Here is a 22,609-nt window from a genome sequence, read left to right on the forward strand (position 1 = left end):
ATCTCAGCTCACTGCAACCTCCACCTCGCAGATTCAAGCTATTCTCCTGCCTCAGCCTCCCGAGTAGCTGGGATTCCAGGTGTGCACCACTGTGCCCAGCTAAATTTTGTATTTTAGTAGAGACAGGGTTCACCACGTTGGCCAGGCTGGTCTCAAACTCCTGACCTCAAGTGATCTTCCCACCTCAGCTTCCCAAAGTGCTGGGATTACAGGCATGAGCCACTGTGCCCCACCAAAAAGTGCATTTATTTATTTTTATTTATTTTATTTTATTTTATTTTTTGAGAGTCTTGCTCTTTTGCCCAGGCTGGAATACAGTGGCGCGATCTCGGCTCACTGCAACCTCTGCCCCCCGGGTTCAAGCGATTCTCCTGCCTCAGCCTCCCAAGTAGCTGGGACTACAAGCACGTGCCACCATGCCCGGCTAATTTTTTGTATTTTTAGCAGAGACAGGGTTTCACGATGTTGGCCAGACTGGTCTCAAGTGATCTGCCTGAACTCAAGTGATCCGCCTGTCTCGGCCTCCCAAAGTCAAAGTGCTGGGATTACAGGTGTGAGCCACCGCGCCCGGCCAAAAAGTGCATTTCTTATAGACAGCACAAAGTTTGCTGGATGGAGAAGCACGGAAGCTGTATGGGATCCCCTGTTTAGCAACATATCCTGCACTCTAGGCAAACAGCCAGTGTAATTAAGAGTTCAGGTGGCAGGCTCAGCCTGCTGCGTGAGTTTCTTTCACTCTTGAGATATTTGTAGTTGAGTAATTTTGGACAAATTAATCTGTCTGTCTCAAGGTACTTATTTATACAAAGAGGACATTTAGTAGCACATAGTTCATGGAGTTATTACAAAATAATGAGGAAGGCAGTAAAAAGTGCTTAGCACAGTACCTGGCCCTTCAGTGCTTAGGAAAGCTCTAACTTTTCGGGGGTGCCCAGCACTGTGCTGCTGATTATAAATTTCAGACACCTTTGCACTTTGCCCTTTTTCCTGATCATGGTTTTGTAAACTGTCTCTGGATTTGTCTTTTCAAGGTAGAGCTAAGCTGCTGTACCTGACACTTTTTAGCATTTAACCAAGACTCTGCTTCTGGCTCTAACAGATCTACACAGGTTGGGGTCACTCTACTGGTGCTCCATCTGCCTTTCCCGCAGTCCATAGGGGACAGGACTGTACCTCCTTTGTGCAAGTCTTAATTCACATTCATTCTATTCCTCTTGATTCCTGGTTATTATATGATTTTTATATTTGATTTATCAGCTACTTTTTACTACCTTCTTTAGTTACATTTTGTAGATTGATTTAGGTAAAAATTGCCTCCCCATATACATGTCCCCATCTTTCCCTAATTGCTCCACAATGTCTGGGTTTAAATATATACACCCAATTCCACCTGTCAGTACCTCCAACATTCATCAATAAGCATAACTCCGAAACAGCAAGCGAAATATACAAGGCGAAAATGCAGAGATGAGCTTTGCATTTGAAGTTTCTGGCTTCCTTAACTGGAAAGTGATGCCCCAATGAAATTTTGCCTCCATTAGAGAAATGTTATAATCTAGAAATATGCCTTTGCTTTTAAATAAGAAGACCTTGTGTCTTCTAACTCATGGTCAACGTCCACTAGCACGGAGTGACATCCATCAGTCCTGCATCGTGAAATTCCTGATGAAAACTCGAATAAGAGTTCTCGTTTTTTACCTCTGGAGTTTGAAATCATCTTAAGTCAAACTCACTATTGCTTCAAAGTAATTATGCCCATTTAGTCAGTCCTATTATTATCTGTGGGGCGACTGCTGTGGGGAGGGTATTGTTAACTTTTATAAATGCCTTCTGTAAGGGAAGCATATAGTCTCATGGTAAAAATATCGAAGAAGGCGGCAAGATTGTCTCGGTCCAGGTGGGAGAACACTGTGTACAGAGGGACTGCAAAATCACTGCTGTGAGTTTTACTCTCTAAACTTAACCTTCCCGGGGCCTTCGTCATTATTTGCTGTGATTGTGTGGTTGCTGCTGTGACTCCCATGGCAGGGGTGTCATTTAGGATTCTCCCATGGATAGACAAATTGACCCCTTCTGTGGGCAGGGAGAGAGCTTACAAGGGAAAGTGGACACCATGACTAAATGTTAATATCCTTTCGTGTGGTCATATACTCTTCCCCAGTTTTTGCTTGTGATTTCAAAGCCTTCCGTGACTCACTCTATGTATTTAACTTAATTTGTTTCTTCCTTTTTGTTTAATGCCTTTCTTCTGTTTTTGTGAGATATATTAGTAAATTTTCTCAAGCTAGTTCTTAGATTCCCTTATTTTGCCTGAATTCCCAAATTACCCCCAACTGGAGAGGAAATTTGGAAGTTGTTGATATTAGTCTCTAGCTTCAGAGAGACCACTCCGTGGATAAGCAACCCTCATGGAGTCTTGATTGCCTCATCTGTAAAATGGAGATAATACCAGCACCAACCTCAGAGATTTCCATGAAGATAATAAAATCCTGAGTTAAGTTACCTGGTGCCTGGTACACAGGAGCAGCTCAGTGCATGCCCAGTCACATTGTCGCCTAAGCTCCTGTAGCTTTCTGCATCCTGGGAGGTCAGGGCATTTTTCCAGCTGCCGTTAAGAGAGGTGCTCATCGCACCTCAGTTTTTCAAATCTATAAAACACTGTGATCTGTTCCACTCATCCCATAAAGAAAGACACTCTGATCGGGAACATGTTAACAATTTGAACATTAGTGGATTTGGCAGCAACATCAGCCTTTTATGGTCCAGCTGACCCCTTTTCCTTCTAGATATCAGAATGACAAATAATCCTGTGTTGCACTTGGGACCCTTCCTTCACTAGGCTTTGAACCCAGACGCCTTTGGTCCCTCGGTGATGCCCGCATCCTGTTACTGGAGTATGTGATTGAGTGCTACAGGAATGGCAGTGCCTGTCTTTGTACTAGGCCCTCTTCCCTGAGACATTCATTTCCTTTTGTCATCTGCAGCCTACCCAGAAGAGCACAGTTGTCATTCTTCATTCATAGAGCACCTTTGTGATTTGAACCAAGACAGTTGCTGAGGATCTGAGGAGAGAGGGAAAAAAATTTCCTCTCTGCTTCTGGGAAAGCATTTTTGTTAAATAAATTTTACTTGTTCTGGACAAAATGACTTTTCATGATACGCAAACAGGAAAGCCTTGCCCTGGGTTTCAAAACATAAGGAAGTCCCTGTCCCTTGGTTTCCTGCCGTTACTTCTAGCACAGTTGTGGACCTTGGTATTGCATTTATGCTTTACTAGATTTGGATCAGCAATGGCCTTATATCTTATTGCAGCAAAAGAAGTGTTCAAAGTATAAAGGTTACAATGAAAGAAGCTCTTTCATAAGCTAAATAGAAGTCATTTAAAATGACTAGTTATTTTAAAGTCGTATAATGAAAGAATGTTTTTATTAACATAATTGTTCACATTTTATTACCTGTCTCACATGTAATACATTTATATATTAACATGTTGAAAATATCACATTTTTTGTCCTTCTCATTTGTGCCTGACACTGTGCTATGCACATCAAATGCAACATCTCATTGTATTCTTGGGAAACCCTATGCAGAAAGATCATGGTGCCCCCACTCTACAGATGAGAAAGCTAAAGCTTGAAAAGTTAAACAAGCAAACAAAAACCACAGCTAGTAAATGGTAGAGCTTGGATTCCAATCAAAGTCAGGATAGACCCCCCAAACTCATCTTGCAACCAGTGTGCTATCCCACCCTGATGCATCTTAGGGATATCCAGTATGGGGCTATGTGAAAGAATAGTGCTTTTCTTACCTGTTTTGAGTTCTTTTCAGAGTCATAAAGAAGCATTTAGAATATATATACATTTCCATTGTTTTTCACTATTTAGTCTACTCATTTTGAATTTCATTCCTTTACCCTTCTTCATACCCCCCTCAGACCATTGAACTTCTTGCAAAAAACTCAAGCTGAGTTGCTAGTTCCTATGGCAGCAGAGTTAGCACTGAGCTCCTAAGGTCATGGCTTTTGTATTTTTTGTATGATGTTCAAACCAGGGCTCTCTGATGTGCAAAGTGCCCTCTGTTAGAACACTCCTCTACCGAATATCACTTCATTTTTGTCTCCTCTCAAATTTCACCTCAAAGAGGATTTTCTTCATCACCTTTCCTAAAACAGGGGCACACCCTTCCACCACTCTCTACTCCTTTACCAGTTCAATTTTTTTTTTCTAGTGCACTTACAGCTACTTCACATGGTAGTACATATTTTCTTATTTAGTGTCTGTTTTTCACACTACAATGGAGACTACTTGAGGATGAAGACCGTGTTTTGTTCCTTTCCAGAGCCTGAGCTCAATAAATATTCGTGCATAAATGACTAGCAAACATTTGGAAGTTGTTTGTGTAGCTGCAGGAAGACAGGGAGCTGCTCTGTTTCTTTCAGAGAAACTTCTTCTATTGGTAGGTTGGTGAAAGTCAAACGTTCGTTATTTGACAGGATATTTAGCATAGAAAATTGCCAGCAGGAATCCTGCTACGTGATAAAGCTGTTCATGTAACCTGTTTTTAGTGTCAAAAAGCCTAAAAGGTCCCATCTATAACCCCTCACCTCCTCCTGACATTTCTCTCAAGTTCTGTTTTATAAATAAGGCTCCCCCTTCTCTCCAGTCCCTCCCATCATTAAATTATCTCTTTCTTTTGGGACTTGTTCAGACTTTGACTTTTTTCCCCCTAGTAATTTATCTTAGTGATTGGGACATAGAGTTTCTCAGATTCCTCCTGGGAGGGGTTCTCTGAGCCAGAGTTGGGAGAATATATGTTCTGCTTAGCCCTCTCCTGATGTCATTTTATTTATTTGTGTTCAAAACAAAGTTGCTGCCTGGGGTATCTCAGAGTTGGCCTGAAAAACAAATTCCATGTGGAGGAATTATCTTATTGCTTTTAATGCTTCTAAGCAGCTCTACATTTTCTCTTGCAGAAATATTCTGCTCTCTCCTCTCCCTCCTCTTCTACCACCCGATTCATTTTTCAAATGCATTCACCATTTGCACTAGGTTATTCTCTGTCGTCTCTCCATTTCTTCTTTTGACTTAGAAAATTCCATTATTTTTCATGAGTAAAAGTCTAGTGAATCCAGATGTGTTTAGTTTATTTGGAAGTTTGATACATATTCTCTTGAGAAAGTTAAAAAGCTAAAAGGAAACATTGCTTCTGAAAAGGTCTCATTTTAATGGCCTGAAGGAACCTCCATACGGACTTGATGACCTGGGCTGGGCCACAAGGCCAGTTCTGCCATTGTTGTTACCTTTGCTCTCATGAATGACTACACTTTGTAACTCAGCTTTTTTTTTCTGCTGCTGCTATTTTAGAATTTGATATCTTTACCACTTACGAGCCCTTTTGTAGCTGTTTGCCCTTGGGCAAGTTACTTAACCCCTCTGAGCCTCTATTTCCTTAGCTAATAAAATATCTTCCTTGCAGTGTTCCTGTGGGTTTATATATCATTTTATACAGACACACATAAATACCTCTTGCACACTGTCTCATTCATTGCAAGCTGCTCATTGTGGTAGTTTTAGAGGAAGCAGTGGAGCTGGTGGTAGCTGGTGGTAGATAAAGCATCCCTGATACAAAAATTCAAAATCTGTAGCATTCCAATGAGCATTTCCTTTGAGTGTGTCATTTTGGTGTCCCAAAAGTTTAAGATTTTGGAGCATTTCAAGTTTTCAGATTAGAGATGTTGAACTGGGGTAATGCAGATATTCCATAATCTGCAAAAATTTGAAATCGAAAACACCTCTGGTCCCAAACATTTTGGGTAAGGGATACACAACCTGTAGCACTTGTGAGAGTATTAGCTGTACTTTAAACCCTGGATTGTATATATACACATATGCACACATAATTTTTGTAGGTTGACTACAAATTTCTGTGAGTTTTGTTTGGATGGTGGAAAAAGAAGTGACTTTGAGTGTTTCCTAATGAACAGAAGAGTTGAAGTATAGAATGAAATGAATATAAAGGGGCTTGATTTTAGGGATTCAACTTAGCAAATAAATATTGTGCCTCTTGGTACATGGAACTGAGCTGAACATTATGGAGATACAAAAGTGATATAACATGGGATTCTTCTTTAGTGATAGCAGCCCTCCATTTGTAAGCAAAATCTTCTATTTGTACTTCACATTTACAGATTCTTTTAGCAACATGAGAATGGGATTTTGTGTGGACTTGTCAGTCATGACTGAATTTTACACCAGTCTCTGTGACTTCTGTGGACACAAAAAGCTTTCTTTAGTCTTCAGTTCTTTTTTATTTTACTGTGCTTAATAAATCAGCTTCTTCTGTTTTAGTCATTGACACATTTAAAATTTAGTTTCTGCCCTTCTCCCCCATAGCTGTGTCTGAAACAGCTTTCTTGGCACAATTCTAGTTCAAATCAAAATCAACACCAGAAACAAATTCAACCTAACAGACAGTAAAATCATTTCATGTTTCAAAAATATCTGTTCAGTTGCTCTTTTAACAGATATGAGACAATATGGCACCTTCAAAGTAAAACGGATCACTAGATATCAAGGAGAGAGAAACTCTTGACTGTGGCATTGCTCTAAAAGCTTGTCACTTATGGCCAAAGTCAGTCTGAACTGAGATTCCCTGGAGAATTACATCAACAGGCTAAAATCAAAGGTCCAATCAGAACAAGTAATGAAATGTGAAATATTAGGACGTAATTGCTTAGGGTGAGAAAAGGTGATGGTTCATCTTAGTAGAGGCTGCCTAAACCTGAACAGTACCCACCACTTGTCATGAAAGGAAGATGACATTCCTAACATAGTGGAGTCCAAAAAACCATCTGCTACTGATCCTGAGAGACGCTGAAAATCTAATTTGCTGATCAGGACAGCTTTGATCTGGCTCAGGGCCTGGTGTCCTTTCCAGTTTCCATCACTCTGATGGGCACAAATGATATTTTCTTGAGCAATCTGAGAAGTTCTTTGGAGGAAAGTTCTGTTTCTGATTTGTGTAGTGAATTGGGGGAATTTGGAGCATGCAAGATGTGCCATCAGGATTTAAACCAAATTCTGAGACATTCTTTAAAATGGACTCTAAAGTGAAAGTGCTTGCATGTAGAATCTCTGCGTTCCCCGCCCTGTGTAGTGGGCCGACTGTTGAATGCAACTTGCCTTTAAATTACGCTGTCAGATCCTATATACATGTGTTGTGATTAATGGGGATATTCCATGTGGTTCCAGTTTTCATAACGTCATTTTTCTTCAACATTGCCTGCTCTTTGGTGGCCTTTGCCTTTTATTTCTAAAGATAGACACAAAAACTCCGATACTGTGGCTTCTCTTAATGACGAAAACCCTGTCTTAGAGCTTTCCAGTAATTTACACCTAAATATTGCCACCTCTGATAGTAACTTCCTCTTGAAATGACCCAGCTGGAATTTCCATTTCAAGCAGGATGAGAAGGGAGTGGGGATGTTTTTGTTTCTTTTCTCCCCGTTCCTTTTAACTTTACCCCTTTCCATCACCTTTCTCCTCCACTCCATCCAGCCCTACTCACCAGTCTCAAGTTTCATTTAAAGTGGTTGAAAAAAATTATAACACAATGGGGATTTGGAATTACACAGATGTGCCTACATTAATAGCATTTAACACTTCATTGGTGTTTATATATAAATGTACTAAGTAGCTTTATATTAAAGCATATGTTGTATGCATAGATACCTGGTCACTATGCAGACAAAGCATATTCCTATTGCAAATGCAAGATCATAAAATTTTGATTGTTCACATTTGAGGTGGCTGAAGATGGTTATTTATTAGACTCAAGTGCTACACACACTTGGAGTGTTTATTCTGGATTTGTTTCTATGCATTGAAAATGTCTGGTGCAGCTGAAGAATAAGCAAGGAGAGCCAAGTGGGAAAATATCATGAAAAATCTTGAATCCAGGCACAAGTCATTGAAAAAAAATAAAACTTGGACAAAGGAATGTGACCATGAGGTGAGGTAAAATAGGAAGAATGCAGGCAAGGCTGTCTCAACAACAGCAGATCTGGACACCTGGAAACAAGCTACTTCTGGTGTGTTCATGCATTGACTTAGGGACCAGGGCTTTGGAAAATCAGGCTGCAAATTCACCCATAATTTAAAATGAGGCAGCAATTCCTTTTAACAATCCAGCAATTCCTCTTCTGGAATTATCAATTTGAAAGAACTGAAAACAATCTCAGAGAGATTTCGGCACCCCCATGTGCATTTTCAGCCTTCTTCACAATAGCCGAGAGGTAGAAGCAACCCATGTGTCCATCAACAGATGAATGGATAAAGAAAATGTGGCATAATGGAATATATTCAGCATTATAAAGTAAGGAAATCCTGTCATATGGTACAGTATGGATAAACCTTGAGGACATTATGCAACATGAGATAATCCTGTTACAAAAAGACAAATACTGTATGATTCCACTTATATGAGGTACGTAGAGGAATCAAACACATAGCAGTAGAAAGAAGAATGGTCGTTGCCAGGAGGCAAGGAGAGGGAGAATGGGGAATTGTTCAATGGGTACAGTTTGAGTTCTGCAAGATGAAAAAGCCTAGTGATATTGTACAAGCTTGTACATATATGGTTAGCAACATTGTACTGTACAGATAAAAATTGTTCAGAGGGTAAATGTATGTTATATGTTTTTTAACACAATAAAAAAATACCTTTTTAAACTTAGCAATGAAAAGCCCAGACAGTTTCTTAACATAAAAGTGGATAGGGCCCTATTTACCCAAACATCCTGCAAGCATCACATGCCGAGGTTCAGTAGACGGCTTCAGGGTTCTTGCACACCATTCATTCATTCAGGAAAACGTAGTGAAAAGTTTGACTCCTTCCACCACCACGATATCTATGTAGTTCTATAGATCTTTGTTCATTCTTTCACTCCTTTTATATCAGTACCCACACCTATCTAGTACAGATCATCTGACAACGTTAGAGTTGTCAAAAGGAACAAAGAAAGGATAGTAAGAACTTATGGTCTCATGTGAAACTAAACCATCCAGAATGCCTATCTAGATCCATGAGAGGTCATAAAACAGTCTATTTAGACATCTTCATGTGACATAGAATAAACTTCTAAGCGAGAGTCTGTCTCTAAGGAGCTATACAGCACTTTGTTCCTGTGAAGATCAAGTTTCTTTCCAAACCAAATTTAACTAATTTTCACACTCCTCTTGAAGGAAGCACTTTGAAGGAGGGGCCTCTGTTTTCAGCTGCCTGGATCCCCCTTCACCTTTCTGGGACCTTTCATGACCGTTTTCTTATCTGTAATATATGGTAATATACTGGCCTTGATGCGAAAGACAGATTTACTAATAGCCTTCCAATAACTTCAATGAGACCGCTAACTCCTCTCACAGACTTCTATACTCCCCCAGAGGTGATACTGTCCCAAAGAGGGCAAAAAATGGATTCTTGTCCAAGAGGGAGGATTTAAACAATCTTAGAGCTATTATAGTGGTTTCCAGAATCTTATTCCATAGTATTTAAGGAGAATTTAAATTTAATGTATTTTTTTCCATAGTGAGAAAATAATGAAACAAAGGTTGAGAAACATTGCCTTTGCTGGATGGTAATATTATTCCGTCACAGCTGAAGTGAACTGAATTTAAGCCAAGAGGATAAAAATGACTTAGTTCTCACATTTTGATTAAAAAATAAAATGGAGAAATAACTAATTTTCTCTAATATACAAGCTTACACTTAGTGCTGTAATTGCATATCAAGTACACTGGCTTCAGCCTTATTTTTAGTATCTATGTTATATCTTTGAGGAAGTCTTAGTTCATCCATGCAACATTTCTATTGATTCTAGAAACAGGTCCACAACCAAAAAGTTCTTTCTATGACAGAGCATACTTTTGGCTTGAAATCTGTGGTTCCCCAAGGTAACAGTTCTGGGCTGCAGGGACTGTGTACTTTTATTCTGTATGTTGCCAATGCCTGCTTCAGTGTCTGGATTTGATACATTGTGTTTGATTATTTTAAAATGTTGAGGCAAGGAAAGAACTTCAATTTTAACCAGAACTGGCACTAGGGAGAAGCAAGCAAGATGCTTACAGAGCAGAATTTGAGGAGGTATTTGCACAATCTTTATGTTTTCATCCATAGGCTCACCCTGGTTTTAACAGAAATGGAGTTCAGTTTCCAAACCCTTCCCTTTTCAGAATTGATCTACACAGGCAATTCTCTGGAAGTGATGTGATTTACAGGCGTGTAGGAACAAGGAATTTAAAACAAGTATTTAACATATACCCCCATTCTATTTTTATGAGTATATTTCTTTCTACTTGCAGGTGACTCACATTGGCCTCAGAGATCTAAACTTTTCACTTTGTTTTCCAGATCACTACAGATCTGAGGCAGCGTTGCACGGACAACCACACTGGGACGTCAGCCTCAGCCCCCATGGCTGCAGGCATCATTGCACTGGCCCTGGAAGCCAAGTAAGCCTTGATCTCTATATGTCTTCAATGGTGACAACCCCTGATTTCAGAGAAAACATACCCCTTCCCTTGTATATGGCCCCTAGCATGACAACCTAGAATATAATCTTCCCAATCCCACCTTTAAAACTTCAGAAGTTTGGGCTTTTAAAAAAAATTCCCCTATATTAAGAAGAAGATAAGGTTTTTGGTTTTACATGCTTAAAAAATCAAACTGTGTAATTACTTTATTATGGAGTCATAGCACATGCATGCCAGTTGGCTCCAACTCTCTTGCCTTGTTGAGGTTTTTATTCTAGTCTGGGAATGTTCCTGAGCGTCCCAGAGAGGTTAGGTCTGCCCATTTCTGGTCTCTTTCTCTGAAGCATGACTAGGCAGCTCCGATTCCACGACAATAGCACAGTCACAGACTGGCTCTGCAGAATAGAATATGGCAGAGACGAGGACGACCCACTTATATCAAATCCTATTCAGTATAGTCAAATTCTATGTTAAAAAGATTACTGTGAAAGACCCCTTTAGACTATTTGTAAATAGGTCCTTATCTCTTTTTTCTCTAAGAACAAATAGGTTAATTTGTCTTAACTTTTTGAAAACCTAATAACACAGATCCAAAATCTCTTGTCCTCAGTCTTAAAATCCTAAATGCCAGGAAAACTGGCATCTTGCAAATTTAACACTAGAATTCATTTTTTGGCAAAGTTTGCCATAAACTCATTTGAGGCTATTTACAGTATTATTTGTAACATTTATTGTGAAATATTCATATATTTGATTGTGAAGTGCTGGCTCAGACCCCGCTGGAGATTTTGTGTCATGTATGTTATGGGCATCATCTCTGAAAAAATTTTGAATTCCAAACATGTCTTGTCCAATTTTAGAATAGGGATTGAAGGCCTGTTCTCTGAGGCTCTCCCTGCAGGAGGATCATAAGAAAAAGGAACTGAACTAATGATATAAGCGGTTTTCTAAAAATAGCCTTGCACCTCTGCCCTAGGGAGGAAGGGAAAGGCGCATTCATCTAGCTGCATCCTGAAGTAGAGCAATAGCCAGTGACAGAGAAGGAATACAAGGATAATGAAGAGGCTCAGGGATTACAATAAGAACCGTGTGGCTGGGCGCGGTGGCTCATGCCTGTAATCCCAGCACTTTGGGAGGCCGAGGTGGATGGATCACGAGGTCAAGAGATCGAGACTATCCTGGCCAACATGGTGAAACCCCGTCTCTTCTAAAAATACAAAAATTAGTTGGGCATGGTGGTGGGTGCCTGTAGTCCCAGCTACTGGGGAGGCTGAGGCAGGGGAATCGCTTGAACCCGGTAGGCAGAGGTTGCAGTGAGCCAAGATCGCACCACTGCACTCCAGCCTGGTGACAGAGCGAGACTCCACCTCAAAAAAGAAAAAAAAGAATCGTGCTAGTTCATTCTTAGGACACAGGTAGTTTCCCAGCATTCACAGCTGCCCCTCTATAAGACGGAGAGCCTATGTTGAAGCAGCTGGACCTGAATATAACGTGGATACAGCAAATTGCTAAGTCATGTGTTGGACTGAAACTGGGGGATGGGCTCTGGATGTGGTGCCCTGTCTCTGGGTGGCCTCTTGCCCAAGCCTTGACATTGAGAGATACCCAAGCCCCCATGAACATTTGGATTTCTTTCTTTTTGATGAGGTTAAATATGAAGTCATTTTCAACATATTACATCTTTTAAGGTGTTAAAAGTTTGGGTTTAGCAAGGAACTGGCACTTATCCTATTAAATTCTCACTTTACAACTTTTCACTAAAGTGTTCTGGCAGCAGAAGTCTCAATTAAGTGTCTGCGTTTTTAATTTGGTGAACTCTACCCAGGATTTTTGAAAAATATATTGTTTTTATTCTGAAATTCTAGGTTGTTTCTCTGGAATATGTTTCTGTCCACAAAATATTAAAAGAAAAAAACATTAGGAATTCCTCTACCATGCTCCCCCTCAAAGGCTATCTCAAACTAAAACTTGGCAACCTGATACTGTAACTATTGCTTCATAGAATTAGGTGATACTCAGTTCTTTGAGATACTACTATAACACTATTATTTTTTTAAAACCCAGTTCTTTTTATCACGATTTAAGCTGAAATGCAAAAATCTTGCTTTATGCCTCAAATAACCTGAGATAAGGTCACTTTGGACTGCATAACACATTGGAAGACTATAATTGGTGTTTTTGTTTTCTCTTTTGCGTTTTGAGCATTTTTAAAGATATATTTTTGACAAAACTGTGATGAGTAGAAGGAAGTTCCTAAGATACAGGCTACCTGGAAAATGCACTGTGTTTTAAGATGTTAACAGTCCACTCCAATTGTGGGGCCAAAATGGATGGTAAACTATCTGATAAACTGAGAAAGAACAAACCTTTTTTGGTAACTCCATTGGTTTGTTGTACTTGCCAATCTTTGCCTGTAAAATGAAGCTGAAAATCACGGGAAAGAGGTCTGAGTACTAAAAGGGTGGGTCAGATATTGATGTTAAATTAGCATCAATAAGCATTGGGCCTCCAGCTTAATGTGAAACATATCTAAAACTAAGAAATTGAAGAGAGGAGCTCCGATAACAGTGCATTAAGGCTGCAGTTGCTCTAAAGCTAAACTTAATCCTTGTATATGTGCCTCACTCATTTACCCAGCCCCACCTCTTGCAGTCTCCTCTTACACTATTACTTCTCAACAGCACTTGAACCTTGGTATTTTGATATTCAGCCTTTACTAACACAAGTTGAGGAGCAAGATCAACAAGATACGCTCTTTTAAGAAGAGAGGAGAGAAAGCCACAGCTCTAGGCAGAGTTATGACTCAGGACACTGCCCTACTTGCTGGGTATGCATGGCCTGCCAGGGTTCATTCAGTAACTGGATACGTTGAGCCTTTGAATGAAAAGCTGCAAGAGTCTGCCAGTCCCTATTTGACTGCATGTCCTAGCTATCCCTGTACTATCAGGAGAAATGTACTGTTTCTCTGAATATCACTAGATTACTGTATTTACTCAGTCATAGGAACATTAGAGAAAACTAGGTCCTGAGCTTTTCCCCAGCCTCCTTTCCTTACATTCCAGATGTCTGCCTGCATGGGTAGGACTGTGGTTCCTTCTGTGATGCTGCTTCTACCATTGGCCTCTTTGCCATTCGAAAACCTTCCCAGGAAACTAAGGAAAAGAAAACAAATACATCCGGTAGTCCTAGCTACTCAGGAGGCTGAGGCAGGAGGATCCCTGGAGCCCAGGAGTTCAAGGCTGCAGTGAGCTATGATCACACCATTGCACTCCAGCCCAGGCAAGAGAATGAGACCTTATGTCAAACAAAACGTTGTGGGGGAGAAAGAAAAAGAAGTGGAATGAAATACAAAACATAGAAACAGATAAACTTAAAGTATCCAGATCTCTCTTCCAAACATAACAAGTTTGATCATGAAATAACTTTGCTATGGCCAGGAGCAGTGGCTCACGCCTGTAATCCCAGCAATGTGGGAGACTGAGGTGGGAGGATCACTTGAGGTCAGGAGTTTGAGACCAGCCTGGCCGACTTGGCAAAACTCATCTCTACTAAACATATAAAAATTAGCCAGGCATGGTAGCACGCGCCCATAGTCCCAGCTACTTAAGAAGTTGAGGCAAAAGAATTGCTTGAACCCAGGAGGCAGAGGTTGCACTGAACTGAGATCATGCTGCTATACCCCAGTCTGGGGGACAGAGCAAGTCTCTGTCTCAAAACAAAAAAAAAGTAAAGAAAAGAAAAGAAAAAAGAAATAACTTTGCTGTAACAGCTAGTACGAATCTCAGGCCATCCTTTTTCTACAGGATGTGAGAGAATATGTGTTGTAACAAATTCTACTCTATATGCTTGCAGATACTTGAATGAAATTGTTCTGCTCCCAAGACTAGAAGAATTCTCAGTTTCTCTGAAAATCTTTCTCCTTTACCTTTTTTTCCTGGGTTGGAGCCTCTTTGGTTTGGGTTGTGTTAAGCTCTACAGCCACCTTTGACAGTCTCATCATGAGTCTTGCCTTTCTGCTAAAGTGGGAGATTTCCTCCTTGTTCTCAAAGTTGCTTCTAAAAATTATGGACAATTTCAGAATAAGAAAAAATACTTTAATCTTAAAAGAGAGGAGAGAAAAAACTTTTTGTGTTGTGGTACCCTCAGAACATTTTTATTGGTTCAGGATGTTTGATAGTACGATTTTTTTGTGTGCGGATTTTTTTTTTTTTTTTGTAACTTTCTGGTGTTTCAGCTAAATAAATAGGGAACATGTAATCAGTGATTATAGGATATCATTTGGGCTATTGCTGCTTAAAATGATGTCTTTTTACATAGCCTAACTCAAAAAATTCAAATAAAATGAATATGCAAGGAAGCAGGTTTATTAAGTGAAAAACCAAAATGAAAGATGGCTGTACTGCTTTTAGCTTAGCAACCTGGCAGAACACCTTATGTTTGTGTTTTGCATCTAGGTCCTAGTGTATGTTCCTAGTGCTATAGACCTATTGGGAAAAAATAAAAGAGCTTGCTGTTAAATGATGTTTTGTATAAAATGGTTTATAAAATAAAGTCAAAATAACTAACATTCATGAATGTACAGAGTGCTCAGAATAATAAGTTGTACTGAAAGTTTTCTTCACCCATCTGCAATTATTAGCAAAGAAAAGCTTATTTTAGTGGAATATTTCATATGTAAAAATATCAGCATCAACTCAGAAAATACAAAAGTTCATCAAAGAAACCTTTCTGCTTCTAATTGCAAAGGGTCTTTCATTGGAAAATTGAAGAATATATGTTCAGTAATCAAGAAATGTTACACTATACAGTGAATGGTAAATAAAGGGGACTGAGTCAGGTTGAAACTTCTGAAATTATCTAAAACTTCCTAAAGGGCATTGGTATAAAGAATCTCCTACAAATTCTTGCTTTAAATGACCCCAAAGCCTTTTTCTTACATTTCATATCTCAGAGGCCACAAGAATACCTTACTGTGAGAAAACCCAATATATCTAGATCTAAATTTAGAAAATAAATTAAAATAACAGCTGCTCTTCTACAGTAGAAATACTCCTGGTGCATATTGAACATTAGCTCCCTCTGGTATCTTATATATACACATACATATACACATTCACATGTTTCTAGGTAGGCTCATCTACTTTCTCCTTATTACTTATCTTTTCCCTCCTATTGCAAATTAAATTTAAATTCCTTGAGAATAAGGATTATGTCTTACCTCTATTTATGTGTATATAACAAATATATTGAACATTACAAAAAAAGCATCATACTAGGCACTAAGTTACTCAGGGCGTAATTCAAATATGTATAAAATATTATATATCACTTGCTTTTAGGGGATTTTATATTCTCATTAGGGAAGCAAATGTATACTGACAGATACATGCAAATTTTTTAAGGAAGTCAATGAAATCCTTCTGGGAGAAAGGTTGTAGAGGGTGCAGGACTTGGATGAAAATAGAAATGCCCAGCTTTAATGACTCAAATTGTAACATTGGTTCCATAGAAATTTGTATCCTCCATGACACCTAAGCATAATGTTTTGAACAAGGTCCATTCTCAACAAATATTAAACTAATTCATCTAGTCCAATCTTACTTTTTGTACAATGGAACTGAGTCCTAGAGAAGTTAAAGAATTGCTCAATTAATTACTTTTGCCTTCCAAATCCTTTAGTTGATACTCATTCGTGACTTCTTTCTCCCATACTGCCTCAACTCGTCTCTCATCCTGTTGGTTTATCATTCACTAGAAGTGAACTTCACCTGGCTAAAATAAAGACATGATGTTATTCCCTCTCTCACCTTCCAAGGGAAGCCCCTCTACCTTTTATCTTTGGAGGAAGGGATCATTCGAGACATGGTAAGGTCAAAGTGTGAAAAGTTAAAGAAGTATTGAGCCAAAGGATGATTCACACCATATGCTGTTGATTTCACAAATACATCCTGAAAATTTTCTCAGGAAATTAAACTGACCATCAGCATTTCTTCTAAACCTAAAAAGTCCGTCTATATAAATCTTACGTAATTCAAATGAATCCACCACTCTATGTCTTTGCTTCACCTTTCATTATAATCTGTCTTACCTGCATGTTTCCAGCGTTGGAAAATTGTAGGGAAATGACCAAAATATTTGGGATACAGTGATTGTGAGAAGTTAATATGTAGGACAGTCGAGAAGGGGTTCTGGAGTTTTGAACAAGCCAGCTCTCAGTTAAAGTACTCACTGGGCTGAGGGGTGCTTCATATTTCTAGAACTGAGCAATATTAGAGGAGGCCACATAAGAAGGATAGACATAAAGATTTCTTAATATTGGGGTTAGCATCTTAGTACTGATATCCTGTAAACTAGTCTTATCATCTGTGTATTTTTTAAATTAAAAACACATTTTAGTATAAAATGTCTCATTAAAAATTTTCCCAAGGACCATATTCAGCTCTATGAGATGCTGCAGTGGGCAGGGAGCACAAGTGTATTTGCTTATTGAGGTAAAATTGCAAAGGGCATACCAAGCTTTTCCTTTTAAGAGAGTTTTATTTATTTCAATTAGAACTTAGAAAGTACTTGCACAGAGAGAAATACAAGCATATGTGCCCTGATTCCACACAATTACAAGGGTAAAGAAGCAGGTATTCCACACACCCTTCCTTTCACACACTCTTAGAGTTTTTTGTGTATTGGAGTGTTGTATGTTGGGCTTAAAATTTTGCTGAGATTTCTGGTATGGAATGCCTGGGGTATACAGCCTGAAGAGGGTGAAGAGAATTAAAAAGAAAACCAGGGAGGAGAGCCGAAAAGATTTATAAGGTAAAAACAATGCACATTTCGACTTGAGGCCTAGCGGACAGAGAAGGGATGTACTGTCCTGAACTATTCCCTATAGTGAAATAATTGTAACCAGACCCAAAGAGCAGTTATCACGGGCCTTCTGCCAGGACTGTGCATGAAAATAGCTTTGTTATGTCTACATACACACAGACAATACACTCTGTCCTCTAGTCCTTCTCAAGTTCAAATTATGTAGAAGCCAACTTTTCCTGGACTCAACTTTGTACCTTAACTAATGGTTTCAAAAACTACAGCTTCCAGAGGTGTCTATTATGACTGGAAAAGCCCTGGTCAACAGGCTCATTCACCTTGGATTATCTTGAAATGTAGCCAGTGTGTTCCAACTCCTTCCCTAGATGAGAAAACTAAGAAACATGTTGGATAGTTGAGTTGCTCAGAAACTGAACTGAAGACAGAAAAGTTCTTAGGAGACTGTTACCTGTCTCTTTTTCCTTAGCTATATTTTGAAAAATGTATTAGTCACTAAAAACATTTTATTCTTACTATAATAATACAGATTGCTTTTTCCAAAGAATAGTTGTCAGTCCTGTTGCAATCACCAGACCTTTTCCTTGTATAGCTGATCAAGTATCATTTTCAAGTGTCAAATGTTGGAAATGTCTCATGTTATGAATATCCAGTTTGTGCAGGAGCAAGGCAAGTAAACCATTTGGGAAGCCAGTGTAGTAGTGCAGGAGAGATTAGGGTAGCCTGGTCAAGGTGATGGGAATGGGGACAGAGAGAAGTGGGTAGATTTGATGTATATTTTGTAGGTATAGCCAACAGGTAATGAATTACATATGTGCCTTTTGGAGAAGCAAAAAAATAAAGATCTAGTTTCTTTGCTAAACTCAGGTAAATTGTGGTATCGTCTATGGAAATAGATACCCTTTATTCTTCCCATGGGATTCTGGGGATTAGAAGCTGCCTAAAAATTCAGTTGTACAAGAAAGTCTCTGGGCCTACAGATTTTGCAACAAGACCTGTAGCAAATTTCTCTGGCAATTATTGACAGTCCTTGGGTACACCAGCCTCCCCATCAGTTAATTAATCTGCAAAAAGTGCCTACCCGGAGATCATGATTGCTGTAAATGACTGAGACAGTTCCCATTTTAAAAAAGCAAAAGAAAACAGAGAATATTATTTACATTATAAATTGCTCATCTGCTTCTGTGTTTTTTAATTTAAACAGAGTGTTAGCAAATTAACCTTTATGCAGTTACCTGATAAGATTGCTTAGAAACTCCACTGATGTATTAGTGAGTTTACAAGAAATATGTGAAATTTAGTATTAAATTTAGTCTCTTGAGGGTTTGTGGATTTTACTCAATGCCAGGAAATTTTTGTTCTGATAGTGCCTATGGTAACACCCCAAATACCATCAAATATGATTTTTCTTGCTAAGAAAAAGAGAAGATGACTTTTTTAGGGTCCATTAGTTTCCCATCATAGCCTGCTACTTAATCACTTTAGTCAAAGCGTATTAAAAGACTCGTTGCATAATATATCATTGGATGGCTTCATCAAATATTGCTGTTTTTGTATTTGAAAATTCTCAGATTATATTCCTCTACTCTATATTGAAACATAGTTCAAACTTAATCTGTTTATATGCCAAGTTTTCTTGGGCTGAGTTTTGAATTCATCTAGCCTATGCCTACATTGTCTTGCCCTATACTTTTTTACTTCCAGGACATGTTTGTCATATAAAAGTTAAAATTGTTTGGTGTCATTTGCTCAGAAGAGCCGAATTGTTCCTAGTGACACTGGAATCTAGTTTTTGTGTTAACTGATTCCAGCATTCTTTTTTTCCTCTGTTTAAAAATTTATAATCATAATGCATTTTGCCATCAATAGGAGAGAAAAGTAAATAAGGAAAATAAAAATGACAGATTGAAAGCATGTCATTTTACTAACTTGTAAGATTTTATTCATCCTGACATCACAAGTTGATTATGACATCTGATGTGTTGAAAGCTCCAAGCAGCACATTCATGGTGAAATAAACTGTAATACCTGGAATAGAACATCCAACACAAAAAGAAAGACATTGTATGTTTATAAGATTGCATTATTTCTTACCATCTTAGATTAAGTTTTCATTTCTCTATTCATAATTCTGAACCTTATTGAGTAACCAACCACCATATGTGTGACTAAGATGAAGTAAAAGTTTATGTTGTTTGCATATCACAGAAAAAGCAATAAGTCTGTGATGCCTGGTAGTATCATCCCTACCAGTAAAGACTGTAGTACATCAGACAGTGACATCCTGTTTGTGACCCAAAAGATTCTACTTGCCATCGGCCCCCCTTGAGTGTGGAGATGTTGCATAGTGCAAAAAGATAAAATTAAGAGAGAAAATGGTGGAAAAAAACAGCAGTCAGCCTTCATTGAATGCTTGCTTTATGCCAAATACTGAGCTGAGTGTTTATATTGGTAATCTCATTTTATCCTCAAAGAAGTGTTCTAAGGTAGGCATTATCACCATATTTCCTATGTGGAAAATGAGGGTTAGGAATTCACACAGGTGATAGGTGTGGAAGATGAATTCAAGGTAATGTGACACCAGAACCCACCATTCTACCACATCACTTTTCTTTGTTAAGTACCGTAATGGGACATGGTTAATTACAACTGGGCGCTATAAACTGTAAAGGGAATGAATGAGTAAATGGAGAGAAGGAACTTTCCCTACAGTTATTCAAAAGTATGGATAGGTATCTATTCAGGTATCTGTAGTTAGCGAGATATTGTGCCAACAAGTTTAAACTCTAAATCTTGATTGATTCATTCAGGAAATATTTATTGAGTCATGCTTGTTACCGTAATTTCTTTATTTTGAAACAAACTTTTTTTCACATTTCTGGACCTGTAATACATCTTACAAGCCATAGTTGCAATGTTTAGCTAGTTCGGTATGTGCCTGGCACTGTGCTAAGAACTAGAATACATCTATGAACAAAACATGCATGGTCCTTGCCAGAGCTGCCAGGAACAGTCAAGTAAGCTGAGCACAAATGTGTGCGAGGCCTTGAACTTGGCTCCAATAGAGCCTACATTTCAGTCAAGGGAGGCAGAGGTTAAAGATAATTATATCTGGCATGAAGGAAAAAATAAAACAAAGCATTATATTGTGCTAGAGGGATTGATGGTAGGGTAAGGGTAGGAAAGGATGAATAATGGCAAATAAGGAAAAGAAGTGGCAAGGCCATCAAGGAGATGACAGCGTTTTTGCTGCAACTGAAGTCATAAAAGTGATTCAACTTACACTTGGTTTTTGTGAGTTTTTACTGAGTTATTGCTTTCTTGCAACGTTAAGCACGTCTTACCTTTTTCATCTAATAGAGCTTGCAATCACAACCAAGCCTTAATAGAAGACCAAATGATAAAGAGGAATACCTGAATAATCCATAATTTTTATATTCCTATAATGAATTTAGAAACCTGCCTGTATATGATTGAAAACAGGTTGAAAACTGGCATCACTTCACAGATTAAAATTGTTCGTCTAGTCAGCAAGAATGCAGTTATGTGGTCTTCAGTGAGCACTCGAATTTATTTGAAAAACTTGGTATACAACCAGGGAATGTTGGTATGAAGGAAGAGAATTCTAGTGAGATTTAAAATAGGGAGGTGAGGTCTCTCAAGGGCTCTCAGCAGAGTCTGCTTGTCATTTAGCTATTGGAAACCTTTACGAACAACTTGAAAGAATGTCGTAGCGAGCTTCCTGGAGAGAGTATGATACAGGAGTGATCGTATTAGTCATGCTGAATTTTTATTCGTTGCTCTGAATTTAGGTGCCATTGGAATTGACATCTGATAGGCTCATTTTCCATAGCAGATGTATGCAATTTTATAATTTTCATTGTGCTAAAATTCTCAAGCATTTGGGATCCCATACCTGGAATATAAAGCCATTGTTATCAGTTGGAGGTTGCCCAGAAACCATCTGGTCTGTAGAGATGCTATTCAGTGAGAGTGTTCAGGGGTCACAAGGCAAAGATGAATAACAATGGCAATGTAGGTTATTTTTAAAACAAATGTATATTTTTTAATTTTAAAAAAGTAATTTTGAAGTGACTCATTCTGATTACATATACTGTTTTTGCATAACATTTTCTTACTTGTATGAAATGATGCTATCCTTACTTAGCAATGAAAGTGATGAATCTCACATTGATTCCCAAGTTGAAAAATAATGTTCCAGTCTTTGAAATCCAAAAGATTGAGAGCCTTTTCCATCACAGTGTGCTTGCAAGCATTCTACTGATTTCATTTGCCACTAATATCTTAGAAGCAAATAAGTATTTATTTAATACTGACAGATACCAGGAAGAGCAATCCCATGACTATTATAATCTATTATTAGCAATAGAACCATTTTTAAAATTTAGGTGTTTATTTATATGATGTATTATTTTGATAATATCTTCAAATTAATTAATATAAGTTTAAATTATATTATCATCAAAATAACACATTTTACAAAATACATATATAAATCATGCAAACATATAAATCAAATGTCTCCCTACACAGCAAAGTTTAAGCATGTTTTAAGCTTTTAGTATAACTCCTAATGCTATGATGCTAGTTCCAAATATTCTTAATATCTGCATCATGTTTACTATAAAAAATATTGCATACTTGGTTTTTAATCTGCATTTTGCTTTCCTTTCAGATTACAACATTTTTGTAATAGATTTCTGTTAGTCTTTGTTGATCTTTTCCTGTGTATGTGTAAGTGTGTGTGTGTGTGTGTGTGTGTGTGTGTGTGTGTGTGTGGTGTAATTTTTAAAATATTTTTTTGTTCCTTTCGATGATGTCTAATAATTAGAAAGACTGCTAGGAATTGATACACTAAACCAGGAGTTTCTAAAATAGACATAATAATTCATTTTGTTGTTCCCTTCCCATTTGTTTTTTTAAACCAACCTTTTTTTTAACCAAATAATGTTTTTTCTAACCTGCAATCAAGCAAGATTAGATTAAAGAAGGTTTCAGGTTTTTGTGGGTGCTGTCTCCATTCAGTTGTTGGAAATTAGATGCTGAAACATTTTTGAATTGTAAGGACTAGTATTCAAATTGAATTTCAAAAGTGTGTTTCAAAGTCACTCAAAAAGATAATAATGCTTTGAATCCTCTACTAATCACCTAATACTCTTTCATGTTCATATTTGTCTTACCTGCATATACTCAACATATTACCTTTTGGCCATAGTTATAGCAAATTTTTTTTTAATTTT

General features: G+C 38.1%; 1 protein-coding gene across 3 annotated transcripts in view; it reads left to right on the top strand.

The window, feature by feature from the left end:
• PCSK5 (proprotein convertase subtilisin/kexin type 5) overlaps positions 1 to 22,609 on the top strand; it is a 465,201-nt gene that overhangs the window by 203,981 nt on the left and 238,611 nt on the right. For all 3 annotated transcript variants that reach the window (XM_032164318.1, XM_032164319.2, XM_032164320.1), the window contains exon 9: positions 10,408 to 10,508. In XM_032164318.1, coding sequence (XP_032020209.1) covers positions 10,408 to 10,508 — 101 coding nt within the window. The remainder of the gene's footprint in view (positions 1 to 10,407; positions 10,509 to 22,609) is intronic.

Source organism: Hylobates moloch, unplaced genomic scaffold (genome assembly GCF_009828535.3).
Source record: "Hylobates moloch isolate HMO894 unplaced genomic scaffold, HMol_V3 SCAFFOLD_10, whole genome shotgun sequence".
NCBI classification, from domain to species: Eukaryota; Metazoa; Chordata; class Mammalia; order Primates; family Hylobatidae; genus Hylobates; species Hylobates moloch.